At 26.1% G+C, this 14652-nt stretch overlaps 1 protein-coding gene across 1 annotated transcript in view; it reads right to left on the bottom strand.

Moving 5' to 3' along the window:
- Window positions 1-2571: 2571 nt before the first annotated feature.
- Window positions 2572-14652, bottom strand: part of LOC126903563 (uncharacterized) — a 19578-nt gene continuing 7497 nt past the window's right edge. The window contains exons 2-4 of the mRNA XM_050681772.1: window positions 10837-10891; window positions 4079-4567; window positions 2572-3093 (exon numbers count right to left, since the gene is read on the bottom strand). Of these exons, the coding sequence (XP_050537729.1) occupies window positions 2615-3093; window positions 4079-4567; window positions 10837-10891 (1023 nt within the window). The 3' untranslated portion in view covers window positions 2572-2614. The remainder of the gene's footprint in view (window positions 3094-4078; window positions 4568-10836; window positions 10892-14652) is intronic.

The raw sequence follows: 14652 nt of genomic DNA, 5'->3' as shown, positions 1-14652 counted from the left end.
GATATTAATAAGGAACCAGCAGATCAAGTAGCTTTTGGAATAAAACACCAATTTTTTTAAAATTAAACACTATCTAAAGATTTGCATCGAAGCGTTTATTTTTGATAGTGATTTTAATCACTGTCAGATATCATTTACTTGATCCAACTATGCCACGTCACCACTGTGCCGCGACCCCCCTGTGCTGGGTTTTTTTATAATTAATGCATAAGCTAAAACATACGATAATATAAAAAATATGATTAATAATGTTATCGAATTTAATCTAATTTCAATTAAACATCTATCACTTGTGATCAGCTAACATTGTTTGTTATTCATTGAAAAAAACAGCAGCAATTCATAGAGCAAGATGGATGGCAAAAATAATATATTACCTTAAAATTAAATGTTCTGTACGCAATTTAAATTAGCAGTTTCTAATTTAAAAAGTATTCGGTATTTCAAATTATTTGTTTACATATTTTTAAGAATATTGTATTTTTTAGCTTATGCATAAATTATAAAAAAAAAGTTTAAGTTTTTAAGATTAGTGAATAATTTTTTGTCTATAATATACATAAATATCAGACAAATTGCTTAAAAAAAAAATTTTAAAAATCTTTAGGCTTACTTGAGACCTACTAGAAATATTTCATATAATGACGTTAATATAATATCTTGACTATCAATTTTTGTCTTAAAATTTTGAAACTGAAAAATTTATATTCTACAGTAAAAATCAAACAATTTTAATATACTAATTATAATATTTGACCAAAAATTGAATAATAGAGACCTTTTTTTTGTTTTTGGGATATTTTTAGTCAAAATACTAAAAAGAGCTACCAGAAATTATTTTTTAAAAATCTCAAATTTTCACAAAATGTTCATTTTAATGTATTAAATAAAGTTAATATGGTTCTTATTAAAGTTTCGAAGATCGACTTTTTTTGATTCGATCCGTTGTACGGCCTAAGTCTAAAGCTCTCAATGTATGATTAAAAATAAAGTTGATACCCCAATAAGATATAATTAATGAACATAAAAAATGTTTTAAAACTGATAAATATCTAAGGTTTCAGTAAAAAGCGTACAAAAAAATATTATTTTAAGAGAAATTGAGTAGCTAGTGTTCAAAGAATAACTCTATATGTACTCAAAATATTTAATTCTAAAAGTTTTTTGATGAGATATTAATATCTACTTTCATATTGTTCAGGATATTCTGACATAAAATGCACTTATATTTATTTGTTTTATAATATAAATTTGTGCTGATAATTACATTTTTCAAAAAGTTATAGCACTTTTAAGTTGAAAATATAAAATCGAAAATTTTAACATAAAAATAGCGTTTTTTTAAGTACGGCAACCATTTACATGCAGAAGATAAAGTGTCAGGACAATTTTTTTTTTCATTTTATAGTAAATAAAATAAACTTTAATTTGATATATGTTTAAAGGACGCAGTATTTCCGGAACATTTTCAAAAGTTCAGTTGAAAAAGTTCTATTTTTTATACAATGTTTCAAAGTTTGAACCCCCCCTATATAAGGGGAAATTGTCTAATTTTAATAAAAAGTATGTCAAATGGAAGATGTACTTATAATGTATTTAGAAAAAAAAAAATTGTGCTGATACATGCATTTTTCGAAAAGTTATAGCATTTTTAAGTTGAAAATTAAAAATCGAAAATCGAAAATTTTAACACAAAAATAGTGTTTTTTTAACTACGGCAACCGTTTACATGTAGAAGATAAAGTGTCGGGACAAATTTTTTTTTTTCATTTTATAGTACATAAAATAAGCTTTAATTTGATATATGTTTAAAGGACGCAGTATTTCCGGAACATATTCAAAAATTAAGTTGAAAAAGTTAGTTTTTGTAAAAAAGTTGCTATTTTAAATCAGGGGCGTTAGTTCAGTTTTTTTTTTTGGGTGTGCAAGATTTCAAGTAGGCCACTTTGAAATTTCATAAAAATGATATCAAATAAAAGGGAAATATCTAAGGTTTTAGTATAAAAAAAATTATGTTGATTTGTTGATTTTTGAAAAAGTTATGGAAGTTTTAAGAAAAAAAAGTGAAAAAAATGACAAAATTTATCGATTTTTAAATTTTTAGTTTTTTTGGATATTTCCCCCATTTGCGGGGAACAAGGGAAAATTTTTCAATTTTTAAGTGTAATGTCTTCAACTAGATACAATTTGTGATCTTTTGACGTATTGTTGAAAGAAATCGGTCCAGTAAGAGCTGAGAAAAAGTGGCAACAGACATAAAAGAAAAAAAACACATAGTAAAATTAATACCTTCTCAGCTTTGCATCGAAGCTAAAATTTTACTTTATGTTAACATAATATTAATTTTTTTATTTTGTGAAAATTTAACTTTAATACTTTTTTAACAGATTTATATATAATAATAATGATATTATAACAAGAAATATAAATAGGTTTAGTATTTAGTAAATTATTGAACTTCGGCTGAATGCACGAGTACGAGTTGTTATTAATTTGTTGTTATGTTGTAATTAATAGTATACTATTTTTTTATCATTATTATTAATAATACACGTAGTATATAACAAAGTATTAATTTCATCAATTTATAATGTTTTTATTATAATAGTTATCATTATGACATAATATAATGCATTTTTATATTCACAAAGTCCCGGAATAATATTGTGTAATGATAACGAAATATCATTTGATCACATGGATCCAGATTCAATCGCTTGTAATATTTTGTAAGCATATTATATTCAAGTTCATTTAAGCCTGTTACCCAGAACTCATTACGCATATCTTTTTCACCAAAATTATTTTCATAATTATTTTCATAATTATTTTTGAGGTAACTTCGTAGCTTTAATATTTGTTCTGGTGAATACCTAGGAGTAATATCGTTGAAATCTTCTAGCATTTTTTCGTCCGGATTTTGTCCAGGCATAAGATAACAATATTTCAAAATGAGTGTTGAATCAGATATAACATTTTGAGTAATATCGTCTTTAATTGCCTTTAATTGAAGACTTATATTGACAAGTTGATTGTAAAGCCAATCGGAATTGATTAACTTTTCATGATTAGTGCACTTGGCAATTTTACAGTCTTAAAAAAAAGAAAACTATTAATATATATCAGTGAATGAAAGACACAATTATTAAACAATTAATTTAATATTATACAAAAAAAATATGTGGATTATTCCAAAAACAATACCAACTCCTATTTTTTTAATTATATCCTGATTAGTAATAATACTCAAATAGAAGGGTATAAAAGGTGAAAAAATTTAACTAATAACTCTTTTCTAAGAATTAAAAGTTATATAAGTTATTAATTAGATCTGTTTCTGAACCTCTATGATATAAAATAATCAGAAAAATTTGTGGTATAGTTATTGCTATGCTTTATTCTATTATGGTATTTTATTGGTTTATTGTGTTAGTATAAATATATTAGAAATCCTAAAAAGCACATAAGAAACTGTTTCTCTCATAAGATTTGGCCCTCAGTGACAACATCACACTTAGCAGAATTTGGTTGACATATGGTCAAATAATTTCCTGATATATAACACATATTTCCTGCCTTAAAAAATTTCTTGGTAGAAGAAAATTGAAAACAATGAAAAGCGGTTGTAACTATCTACATAAAGTGGTAGGAACCTGGTTCAAGAAAGCTGATGTATGGACATGGAAATTCATGGAAGTAAATAACGATTACGTAGAAAAATAATTTAGGTTTCAAACTTCTCAACGATGTATAATGTTTTGTACATAAATGTTATTTAGTGGTAATAAAATTAAAGGAGACTTTACTTTAGATATACTCCTCATACCTTAGTCTAATCTAGGTAATGATTAAAAATTAAATGCAAAAATATTTAAATTAGAAAATGGACATGATGACTCTATCTGAGAACAACAATATTATATAAAATTGCAAGGAAAATATACATTCGATTTAAATAAACATATGTGTTCATTTAAATATTTTTTTAATCCAAAATGATTATATGCCTATGTGTCAACATGACCTGCTCTTCCCTACCTATGAATAGGCCCCGAAAATTTATAAACTGTACAATTACATGCTTTCCAAGACTTCATCTTTTTCTTATTATTTGCACTGTTGTTTATATTCACAAAATCACGGAATAATATTGTGTAGTGATAACGTAACGTCATTTGATTATTTGGATCCAAATTTAATCGCTCGTAATATCTTGCAAGCATATTATATTCAACTTCATTTAATTCTTTTATCCAAAACTCATCACGCATTTCTTTTTCAACAGAAATATTTTCATGATTAGTTACGAGATAGTTTCGTAACTTTAATATTTGTTCTGATGAATACCTTGGATTAATATCTTTGAAATCTTCTAGCATTTCTTCGTCTGGATATTCTTCAGGTATGAGATAACAATATTGCAAAATAATTATTGAATCAGATATAACATTTTGAGTAATATCGTCTTTAATTTCCATTATTTGAAGACTTATATTAGTAAGTTGATTGTAAAACCATTCTGAATCGAAAAACTTTGCATCATTAGTACACTTGACAAATTTACAGTCTTAAAATAAAAGAAAATTATTAATATATAATTATTCTTGAAAAACAAAATTATAGTACAATTAATTTAATAAAATACAAAAAAATTATGGATTATTCCAAAATTTGGAATCCAAATGCAATATCAACTTCTATTTCTTTAATTATATTTTGATAAGTAGCTCTTTGATTTATATGTGTAATTTATGAACAAATACTAATTATAGTAATTAAATTTAGGTTGAAATTGATATTTAATAATTTAGTAATGAAATTTTTACGGAGAAATTAGAAAAAATTATAAAGAAAATTAATGATAAAATTTTTATTCATTTATCGTAATATTCAAATAGAACAATATTAAATGGGAAAGATCTAACTAATAAATCTTCAATATTTTAATAAAATTAACATTTTTATCAATTTTTTTAGCTTCGATACATAGCTGAGAAGGTATTAATTATACTATGTGTTTTTTTTTTTTTTTTTTGAGTCTGTTGTCACTTTTTCTCAGATCTCACTGGACCGATTTTTTCAACGATGCATCAACGATTTATTCAACGAATAAAAGAGGTATATAATAGTATTTATCTTTAAAAGATTGTGTTGATCCATATATTTTAACTTTGATGCGAGCTGAGGAGGTATTAATTTTACTATGATGTGTTTTTGTGACTTTTACCACTATTACACAGCTCTCACCGAACCGATTTCTTTAAACGATACGTCAAAAGATCACAAATCGTATCTAGTTGAAGACATTACTTATAAAAAAATTTCTGTCGTTCCCCGTAAATGGGAAAAATCTCCAAAATCGGTAAATTTCGTCATTTTTACAATTTTTTTTTCTTATAACTTACATAACTTTTTTAAAAATTAACAAATCAACATAATTTTTTTTTTATTAAAACCTTAGATATTTTCTTTTATTTCACATTATTTTTTTGAAAATCTAACCCTTAACCTGCTTACAGAGGGTATTTAAAATAGCATTTTTATAAAAACTACATTTTGAAAATATTCCGGAAATACTGTGTCCTTTAAACATATCTCAATTAAAGCTTATTTTATGTACTATTAAATGAAAAAAAAATTTGTCCCGACACCTTATGTTCTACGTGCAAACGGCTGCCGTAGTTAAAACAATGCTATTTTCGTGGAATTTAACGAAAAAGGTAATTTTTATGTAAAAATTACTTTTTTACATGATATATTTTAATATTTAAAACTGCCATAACTATTTGAAAAATGAAAAAATTAAAATAATTTTTTTTATATTGAAACCTTATATATTTTTCTTTCATTTGAAATAAACTTTTAAAAATCTGATTCTAAACCTGCCCAAAGGGGATATTCAAAGAGCAATTTTTGCACACAAATTAAGCTTTTTAGTTTAATTTTTGAAAATGTTCCAGAAATATTGACACTTTTATTTAATCTTAAATTAAAGCTTATATAATATACCTTACTATAAAAAAAAAAAAATCGAAATATATAAAATATAGATTTTCTTCTTTCTAGCGTCCCTATCGCCCAGTATACCATTGGTATATTGCAGTAATCATACCTTAGCCTTATTTGGCTGGGGTAATCTGGTCCTCCAGTTTAGGGGTTGGACGCAGGGTCAACAATCCTGTCTTATAAAAAGATTTCTGTTTAGGATTTATACAACTAGCCTCGGACTAGAGTATGTGTTAAAACGATAGGAAACTGGAAAACGGAACTACTATGTGGTACATGGAATGTGTGAACCTTGCACAAACCAGGTGCGGATATGGACTTGGTTAAAGAATTAGAAAGATACGTAACAAAGTGTGTAGCACTTCAAGAAATTAGATGGGAAGACGCCGTGACAACCAAAATGTCTCAAACAACCATCTATAACGCGACTTATAACGTTATAATTTTTTTTTGGACTTGTATTTTTTTCAAAATATCGTTTTATCGTAAATGAAATGTTATAATCGATATTATACTGTGGAATTGAAATTATGTGGATCTGCCACTGACTTAGCAATTAAGTTTTAAAAATAAATAATCTATTGAGAATTTCCACTATTCGATGATACAGAACAAATAAGAACAAAACATGTAATAAATACATAGCGTATATAAAACAGTATGCAAAGATTGTTGGGAGAAAAATCAATGTTCAACAGATTCAGAATAATTGTATATACTCGTATCATAATAATTAAATGTATTGTAATATTAATAATAAAAAAATTCAATTCAGAGAAATGATTAAATAAATGTAAATACACATAAAACTAATAAATATAATCCGCTTTTGAGCTCAAAGAAATACAAGAAAAATTAATTAAAATACATTTTGGAATAGTAAAAATTTTTGTTTACCGCCTTAAAAATAAGATTTTTCAGTTAAAATAATTTTTTGACAAACCAAAATTTTTAATAAAATTTTGAAAATTGAGTTTTTTTTTTGTAATATAATTTTTAATAATGCACATAATTTTGTAATTTATTTATTTTTTAATTTTTATTATTGAATTTTTATCCATATTTATATATCATATGGTAACAAATAATGTCTTTAAGTTAAAAAAAATGAACTTTTTTATACAAACTTTATACTTTTTTAGAAATGGGGTCTGACCCCCACACGACTATGATCGTTAAAAATAGGCACGTGCCTGCTAAAGGGTTCAGAGGTATGATGAGTTGTATGATAGACTAGGAACAAAGGTAGGCAAGAAAGAAATCTATAAACTTGCAAAAGTAAGAGAGAGGTAATCGNGGTATGATGAGTTGTATGATAGACTAGGAACAAAGGTAGGCAAGAAAGAAATCTATAAACTTGCAAAAGTAAGAGAGAGGTAAATAAGGTGTATAAAAAGTGTTGATAATAAGGTACTCTCATGTGACGATGATGTGAAAAAAAGGTGGAAAGATTATTTTGAAAAATTACTGAATAAGGAGTACTCAAAAGAGATATTAGAGGATATCTTGTGGTATAAGGGACTGGTAGATTTAATTAGTGAGAAAAAGATATGGGAAGCTGTGGTATCAATGAAAAATAATAAAGCAGTAGGGCCAGATGATGTGCCACTAGAAGAATGGAAAAAATTAGGCGGTGTTAGCATAAGGTGATTGAAGGAACTTTTAAATAAAATCTTATTAGAAGGGAAAATTCCAAATGAATGGAGAAATATTATTGTGGTTCCGACATTTAAAAGTAAAGGTGACATACAAAAGTGTGGAAATTATAGAAGCATAAAACTTATGAGTCATAGTACGAAAATTTGGGAAAAGGTAATAAATATAAATGAAACATCGGTATCTAAAAACCAGTTTGGATTTAAGCCTGGTAAGTCAACAATGGAGCCAATATTTTGTGTGAAGCAACTTATAGAAAAGTTTAGCGAAAAGAAAAAAAAGTTGTGTATGGGTCGGCCACCCTTATCCCAAACTTCCACTTGACACNATGAAACATCGGTATCTAAAAACCAGTTTGGATTTAAGCCTGGTAAGTCAACAATGGAGCCAATATTTTGTGTGAAGCAACTTCACAAAGAAAAGTTTAGCGAAAAGAAAAAAAAGTTGTGTATGGGTCGGCCACCCTTATCCCAAACTTCCACTTGACATGATCTCCCACACTATCTACGCTCATATCAGCTGTCTTCATATCGCATTTTATAGCATCCCTCCATCTCTTTTTTGGTCTTCCTCTACCTCTTCTTCTTTCAATATTCATCATAGCGTTTTTAATTCATCGTTTTTTCTTATTCTCCACTCAACACTTACCGTGTCCTTTACTGGGCCAAAAATCTTTCGCAGTATTTTTCTTTCCAGAATTAAGAGTTTTCTTTCATCACTTTTCCTTAACGGCCATGTCTCAGCTCTATAAGTAATTACAGGTCGTATTAATGTAATGTATAATTGTATTTTTAAATCCTTTGAAAGTGATCTTGATCCCAGTAATTTTGCAATACCATAGAGGCATTTATTTCCTAACTGAATTCTTGTCCCTATTTCTAATTCGATTTCATTTCTCTCTGAAAGTATTGATCCTAGGTATTTGAATTGCTTAGTTCTTTTGAAATCTCGGTTGTTGATGTTAAGAGTTGGATATAGTCTTATGGTGTCTCGTCTTTCTACTACCATATATTCCGTTTTGTTCTCATTAATATGAAGTCCAACTTTCAGTACTGCTTTCTCCAGCCGATTCAATAAAGATTTTGTCCGTCTTGTGATTCCTCCATGTTCACCAGATCATCTGTTAAAGTCAGCAGTCCTATGGACGATTTCTGAAATTTGACTTTTTTTTGCGGTGCAATATTTATTTCCCTTATTACTTTCTCTACTACTAAATTAAATAAGATTGGTGACATAACGTCCCCCTGTCTTAAGCCTGATTTAACTAGTATTGGATCCGTAGTTATGTTTTCAACCTTAACTTTGACAAATGTTTCCAAAATGCTTATCTCAACCAGTTTTATAAACTTGTCCTGAAAATGGAATTCCCTCAAGATATTAATTAGGCTTTTTATGTGTACGCTTCATTAGGTTCTTCACAGTTCAAAAGTTTTTCAAAGTAATCAACCCATTTCTTTGCCAGCTCTTCACTTGTAGTTATCAGGGAGCCATCATCATAGAAATCTTTCTTTCTTTTTGTATCCACCTCTGAGGTCATTCACTCGCTTATACATGTGTGCTTTATAGTCGAGTTCTAGCGTTTCTAATATATTTTGAACGTATTTTCTTTTTTCACATCTCAGTATCTTGCTGGCTTCCTTTTGGCGAGTTCTAAACCTTCTCAACGTTACTTCATCGCTAATATTAATTAACCATTCTTGTCTTGCTACTTTTCTTCTTTGCACTGCTTCTTCACACATCCAAATGAACCACGGTTTTGTTATTGATACTTTTTTCCCTAACACCTTCGCTGCTACTTCACTTATACTTTCTTTAACATGTTCCCATGTCTTATCTACATTTCCTTCCATATATAGTTTACTTTAAATAATATTCTGAAAACATTCTGTATACTCCTTACATATTTGTTTGTTCGCTAATTTAGCTATATCTGTTCGTCCTCTATTTGTTAGATTACATTTTTTATACTTCTTAATTTTCACTTTCATCCATATACCAACCAATAAGTGGTCCGAATCCATATCGGCTTCTTGTAAGGTTCTTATATTCAGAATGCTATTTTTGAATCTATTATTTATTAGGACGTGATCAATTTGGTTTTTGTGTCTCCCATTCGGTGAGACCCATGTATATTTATGTATGTCTTTTCGTGGGAACATAGTACTTTTATCCACCAGACCTTTTCCTAAAGCAAAGTTGATTAGTTTGATACCATTATCATTTGTGTTGACATGTAGACTATGTTTTCCAATAGTTGATTTGTAGCATTCTTCACGTCCTATTTTTGCATTAAAATCACCAATACTAATCTTATATCCCCTTTCGACAAGTTAAACATATCTTCTAGTGTTGCGTAAAACAGCTTTTTGTTATCCTCATCTTTATCCTCTGTTGTTGCGTGCTCGTTAATTAGCACCATGTCAAAATTTTCGGATTTAAGAATTTCAAATTATCATATTGAAATACTTAAATTTAAAAGCATAAAAACAATTATAGAATATTAAAAAATCAGTAAAAAAAAATGTTCAGTGGTGTGGAGGGGTTAGACACACAAAATTGTATGTACAGTGTACAATTGAAGTGACACTGAAAAATCGAATTTCATTTTTTTTTAACGATACCTTTTAATTTTTTTTAAAGTATCATAAAAATGAGCTGTGCAAAATTTAAGGTTAGTCCGTGCGTTCAAACATCTTAAATAGAGTTGATGACACAATTTTAATAGAAATAAATAATCTTTATTTTATAACTTTATTTTTGCTTAACTTAGAATTATGATAGTAAAACTAACATTAAGAAAATTTTACTAGAAATTCAAAAATAATATATTCAATGTTCTTTTTTATAATAAATAGCTCACAAAATCACTACATACTACAAACACATAAAAATCTTAAAAATAAGTTGATTTTGTTTATTTTTACTTATTTATTTTCATATTATTCTTCGGAAAACTCTTAATTGTTTAAAAAAAATATTCTAAAAGTTTAATTTTTTTATATCACTTACGGTAATTATACTAGATTTATTTATCTAATTATTCAGTTTTTACGATTTAAGTAGCAAATATGCATACCATTAATTTATTTAGCTAGTTAAACTAAATAGGAATAAGCCCGAAATTTTAACTTTAAGTCAGACATGACTAAAAATTTTATTAAATAGCTTAGTTACCTTCAGAAATGATTAATACTACAATGAATTTTGCAATAAACAATCTGAATGAATTCTGGAACAAATTTTTTTAAAATACAGTTATATATAAAATGTTCAGTAAGTAAGGGAACTTGTCAATTATTACATACAATGAGAATAATGGTTATCTGTTTCCTTACTTCCTGAACATTTTATACATATGGTAGTATGCGATATACATTTCAATGAATTAAAATAATATCTATCTAATATTCATTTGTAATTTTTAATGGTAAATTATTTGAGCAGAAACTCTACATTTAATTTTAAGTAGAATAATGGACAGCAATTGTTTTATATAAAGTGTTCATGATACAAGAAGTTGGTAAAACAATTACAATAATTTATTATATACATAACTATATTGCACATTAATTTTTTTCTGTGAAATTACTAAATTTTAGCTTCGATGCAATGCTCAGAAGGTATTCATTTTATCATTATGTGTTTATTAATTTTGTTTTTGTGTCTGTTACTTGTATTTTTCAGCTGTCACTGGATGAATTTTTTTTACGATTTGTCAAAAGATCACAAAGCGTATCTAGTAGAAGACATTACTATCNTTATCATTATGTGTTTATTAATTTTGTTTTTGTGTCTGTTACTTGTATTTTTCAGCTGTCACTGGATGAATTTTTTTTACGATATGTCAAAAGATCACAAAGCGTATCTAGTAGAAGACATTACTATCAAAAATTAAAAAATTAAAAAGATAGGGAAATTTTGACATTTAATACATTTTTTTTACTTAAAACTGTCATAATTTTTTTAAAAATTAATGGATTAAATTTTTTCATAAATACATTAGTTAATTCCCTTTCTTTAAGTACATATTTTTTGAAATTCTAACCCTTTTCATTATGTTCTCACTGAAGAAACTTGTGTACAAAAATTACGACGAAAAAGACAATTCAATAAAAAATTTCGAACTTTATTTTGTCTTCATAGTAAAAATCGCTACCGTATGCTATTTTTGTGTTAAAATTCTTGATTTCATATTTTACATTTTTTACATTATATTTCTGTAATTTTTTGAAAAATGTATGGATATGTGTATATTATATACACACAACATCTTTTTTTTTTTTTAATCGATCTATTTTCCTTTATACAAGGGGTGTTTAAAACATAGAGAAGTACTAGTAAAGAAACTAGTACTTTTTCAACTTAATTTTTGAAAATGTATTAGAAATACTGTAAATAATAAAATTAAAATATTCAGAACTATTTTTCTTATAAATATATTCTATAGTTTTTAACTAATTAGTAATCACTAAACAAAAATTAGTGGTGATAGAAATATAATTGCTGTATCGTGATTACCGTATTAAATGTTATATTTGTTGTTTTATACTTTTACTGAATTATAGTGTAATACTTTTCTTTAGGCATTAATTTCAAAGGTATTAATTTTACTATGTGTTATTTTTTTGTGAAGACATTACCCTCAAAAATTGAAAAAAATTTTTTCGTTCCCCGCACATAATTGGGGAAAATGTCAAAAAAATTACAAATTTAAAAATCGGTAATTTTCGAAATTTTTTAAATTTTTTTTACTTAAAACTCCCATAACTTTTTGAAAAATAGATGAATAGAAACAGTTATTTTTTATACATAAATGAGATATTTATTTATCATTTTGTGTATTTTTTTTTGTAAATCTGACCCTTTACCATTTCATATTTTACATTTTTAACTTTATATTTCTGTAATATTTTGAAAAATGTATGGAACAATACAATTTTTTCTATATATACTTTATATAAATACGACATCTTTTTTTTAAATCGGTCTATTTCCTTTTATACAAGGAGTGTTTAAAACTTAGAAAAGTACTAGTAAAGAAACTAGTACTTTTTCAACTTAATTTTTGAAAATGTTTCGGAAATACTGTAAATGATAAAATTGAAATATTCAGAACTATTTTCCTTATAAATATATTCTATAGTTTTTAACTAATTAGTAATCACTAAACAAAAATTAGTGGTGATAGAAATATGAAATGAAATATTTGAAATTAGCACGAAAAATTGAATAATAAAATTATATTTTTAACTCTGATAAAAATGTCTCGCAGACCATAGCGGAGGATTCAGAGGGGAGGGCGCAGGAGGCGCGCGCCCCCTCCTCAACTACTGACTTACTGATTAAATAAAAATACCTTTAATTAGGACTTGGTATCTAAAAATTTTAAAATAATAAGTGAATGTGAATTATATAGGAACACCCATTGCTTTATCGAAATAATATCAATAATTTTTTTTTTTTTAATATTTGTAAGTGCCACCCCCTAGAATTATTCGAATACATGAAAAAATAAATTGTACAAAATTTGGAGACGATTGGTCAACTCTAAGACGTGCCCCAAGGGGGTTAAAAAAAACCCCTCAAGGGTGATTTTTTAGTTTTTTTTGTCTATTTCAAAAACTTTAGCTATTGCGAAAATGTTTATTTGGATTTTTTTGTAGGTATATAATTTTTCTATAAAAAGATTTTTACAAAAATTTTCTAAAAGTTCTTATTTAACCCTAAAAAAATAAAAACGTATATGTTCTCTTTTTACCGTTGAAATTAATTTAACCGTTGTTTTAAATTTAATTTTCTATACATTTTTTCTATTATTTACTATTATATTATTTATGATTGTTCAAATCCTACAATTTTTTTAATTTTAATTAAATATGATCCTAATGATATTTAAATATGATTGTTGTTTGGGAATGTACAATTTATCGTTTAGATGGGTTTAAACAATATAGCGTCAAATCAATTACCTACTCTATCGCTTGTATATTAATATACACTACACTTTAATGATACAATAAATAAATAAACTCACACATACACACATATGCATTTATAACATTGTGTCTAATGTAAGTATAACATGATAAAAAGTAACCGTAAAATGAAAAAAAAGGAATATAAATTTTATTACTCATATTAAATGTAATGTAACTCGAAAAATATTTGTTTAAATGAAAAATTATACGATAATTTTTTTGTTTATAATTGTCTTTTAAACAACTTTTGTACGAAACTTTTTTTTGTAAGTTAAATATTATTTGAAAAAATTAAAAAAGCTCATATTTTTGGACTTTTGCGAGGCTGTAAAAAAAAAAAGCTTAATTTCAATCAATGAGGACTATTAGTATGTCATTATAAATATTTTAATTCAACTTTTAAAAAAACAAAATTTGGTTGGCAATTTTTTCCGCTATTTTTCCTTTGTTGACTGGCCTAGATGTCAATTTTAAACTTGAAATGAGCTAAAAGTTATGGTTATATATTCAATTTTTTTTACTATAAATCTTTNACTTGTAATTGAGCTAAAAGTTATGGTAATATATTCAATTTATTTTACTATAAACTTTCATAAATCTTTATCAAAAATTTTTCATCAACTTTAAAGAACCAAAAAAATAGGTTAAAAATGAAAATTTGGACTGATTATTTTTAACATATTAAAAATCAAATCAATAATAAATTGAAAACAATTTTTGTTTTCTTTTAATTATTATTTTATATGTAATTAGTAATAATATAAAAAATTAGAACTGATAGATAAAGTCTAATTGCAGATTTGAAAACAACGCAAAAAGTTGATGTTTTAAAGTATATTTTTGCTTCTGATGAAAGTTCCTTGTAGTCCAGTGCATTTATTTATAGTAACAAATAGTTTTTATTGAAAATTATTGTATCAAGCCCTTTAAATTTTTATACACGTAAAAGTAAAGCAAAATATAACTTCTTTATTATTTTTATAATTTCTCCGTTTAAATTACAATATTAAAT

The sequence above is a fragment of the Daktulosphaira vitifoliae genome, unplaced genomic scaffold, assembly GCF_025091365.1.
Source record: "Daktulosphaira vitifoliae isolate Bord-2020 unplaced genomic scaffold, ASM2509136v1 Scaffold_4, whole genome shotgun sequence".
NCBI lineage: Eukaryota > Metazoa > Arthropoda > Insecta > Hemiptera > Phylloxeridae > Daktulosphaira > Daktulosphaira vitifoliae.
The sequence above is the reverse complement of the archived record's forward strand: the minus strand, read 5'-3'. Positions and strand labels throughout refer to the sequence as shown.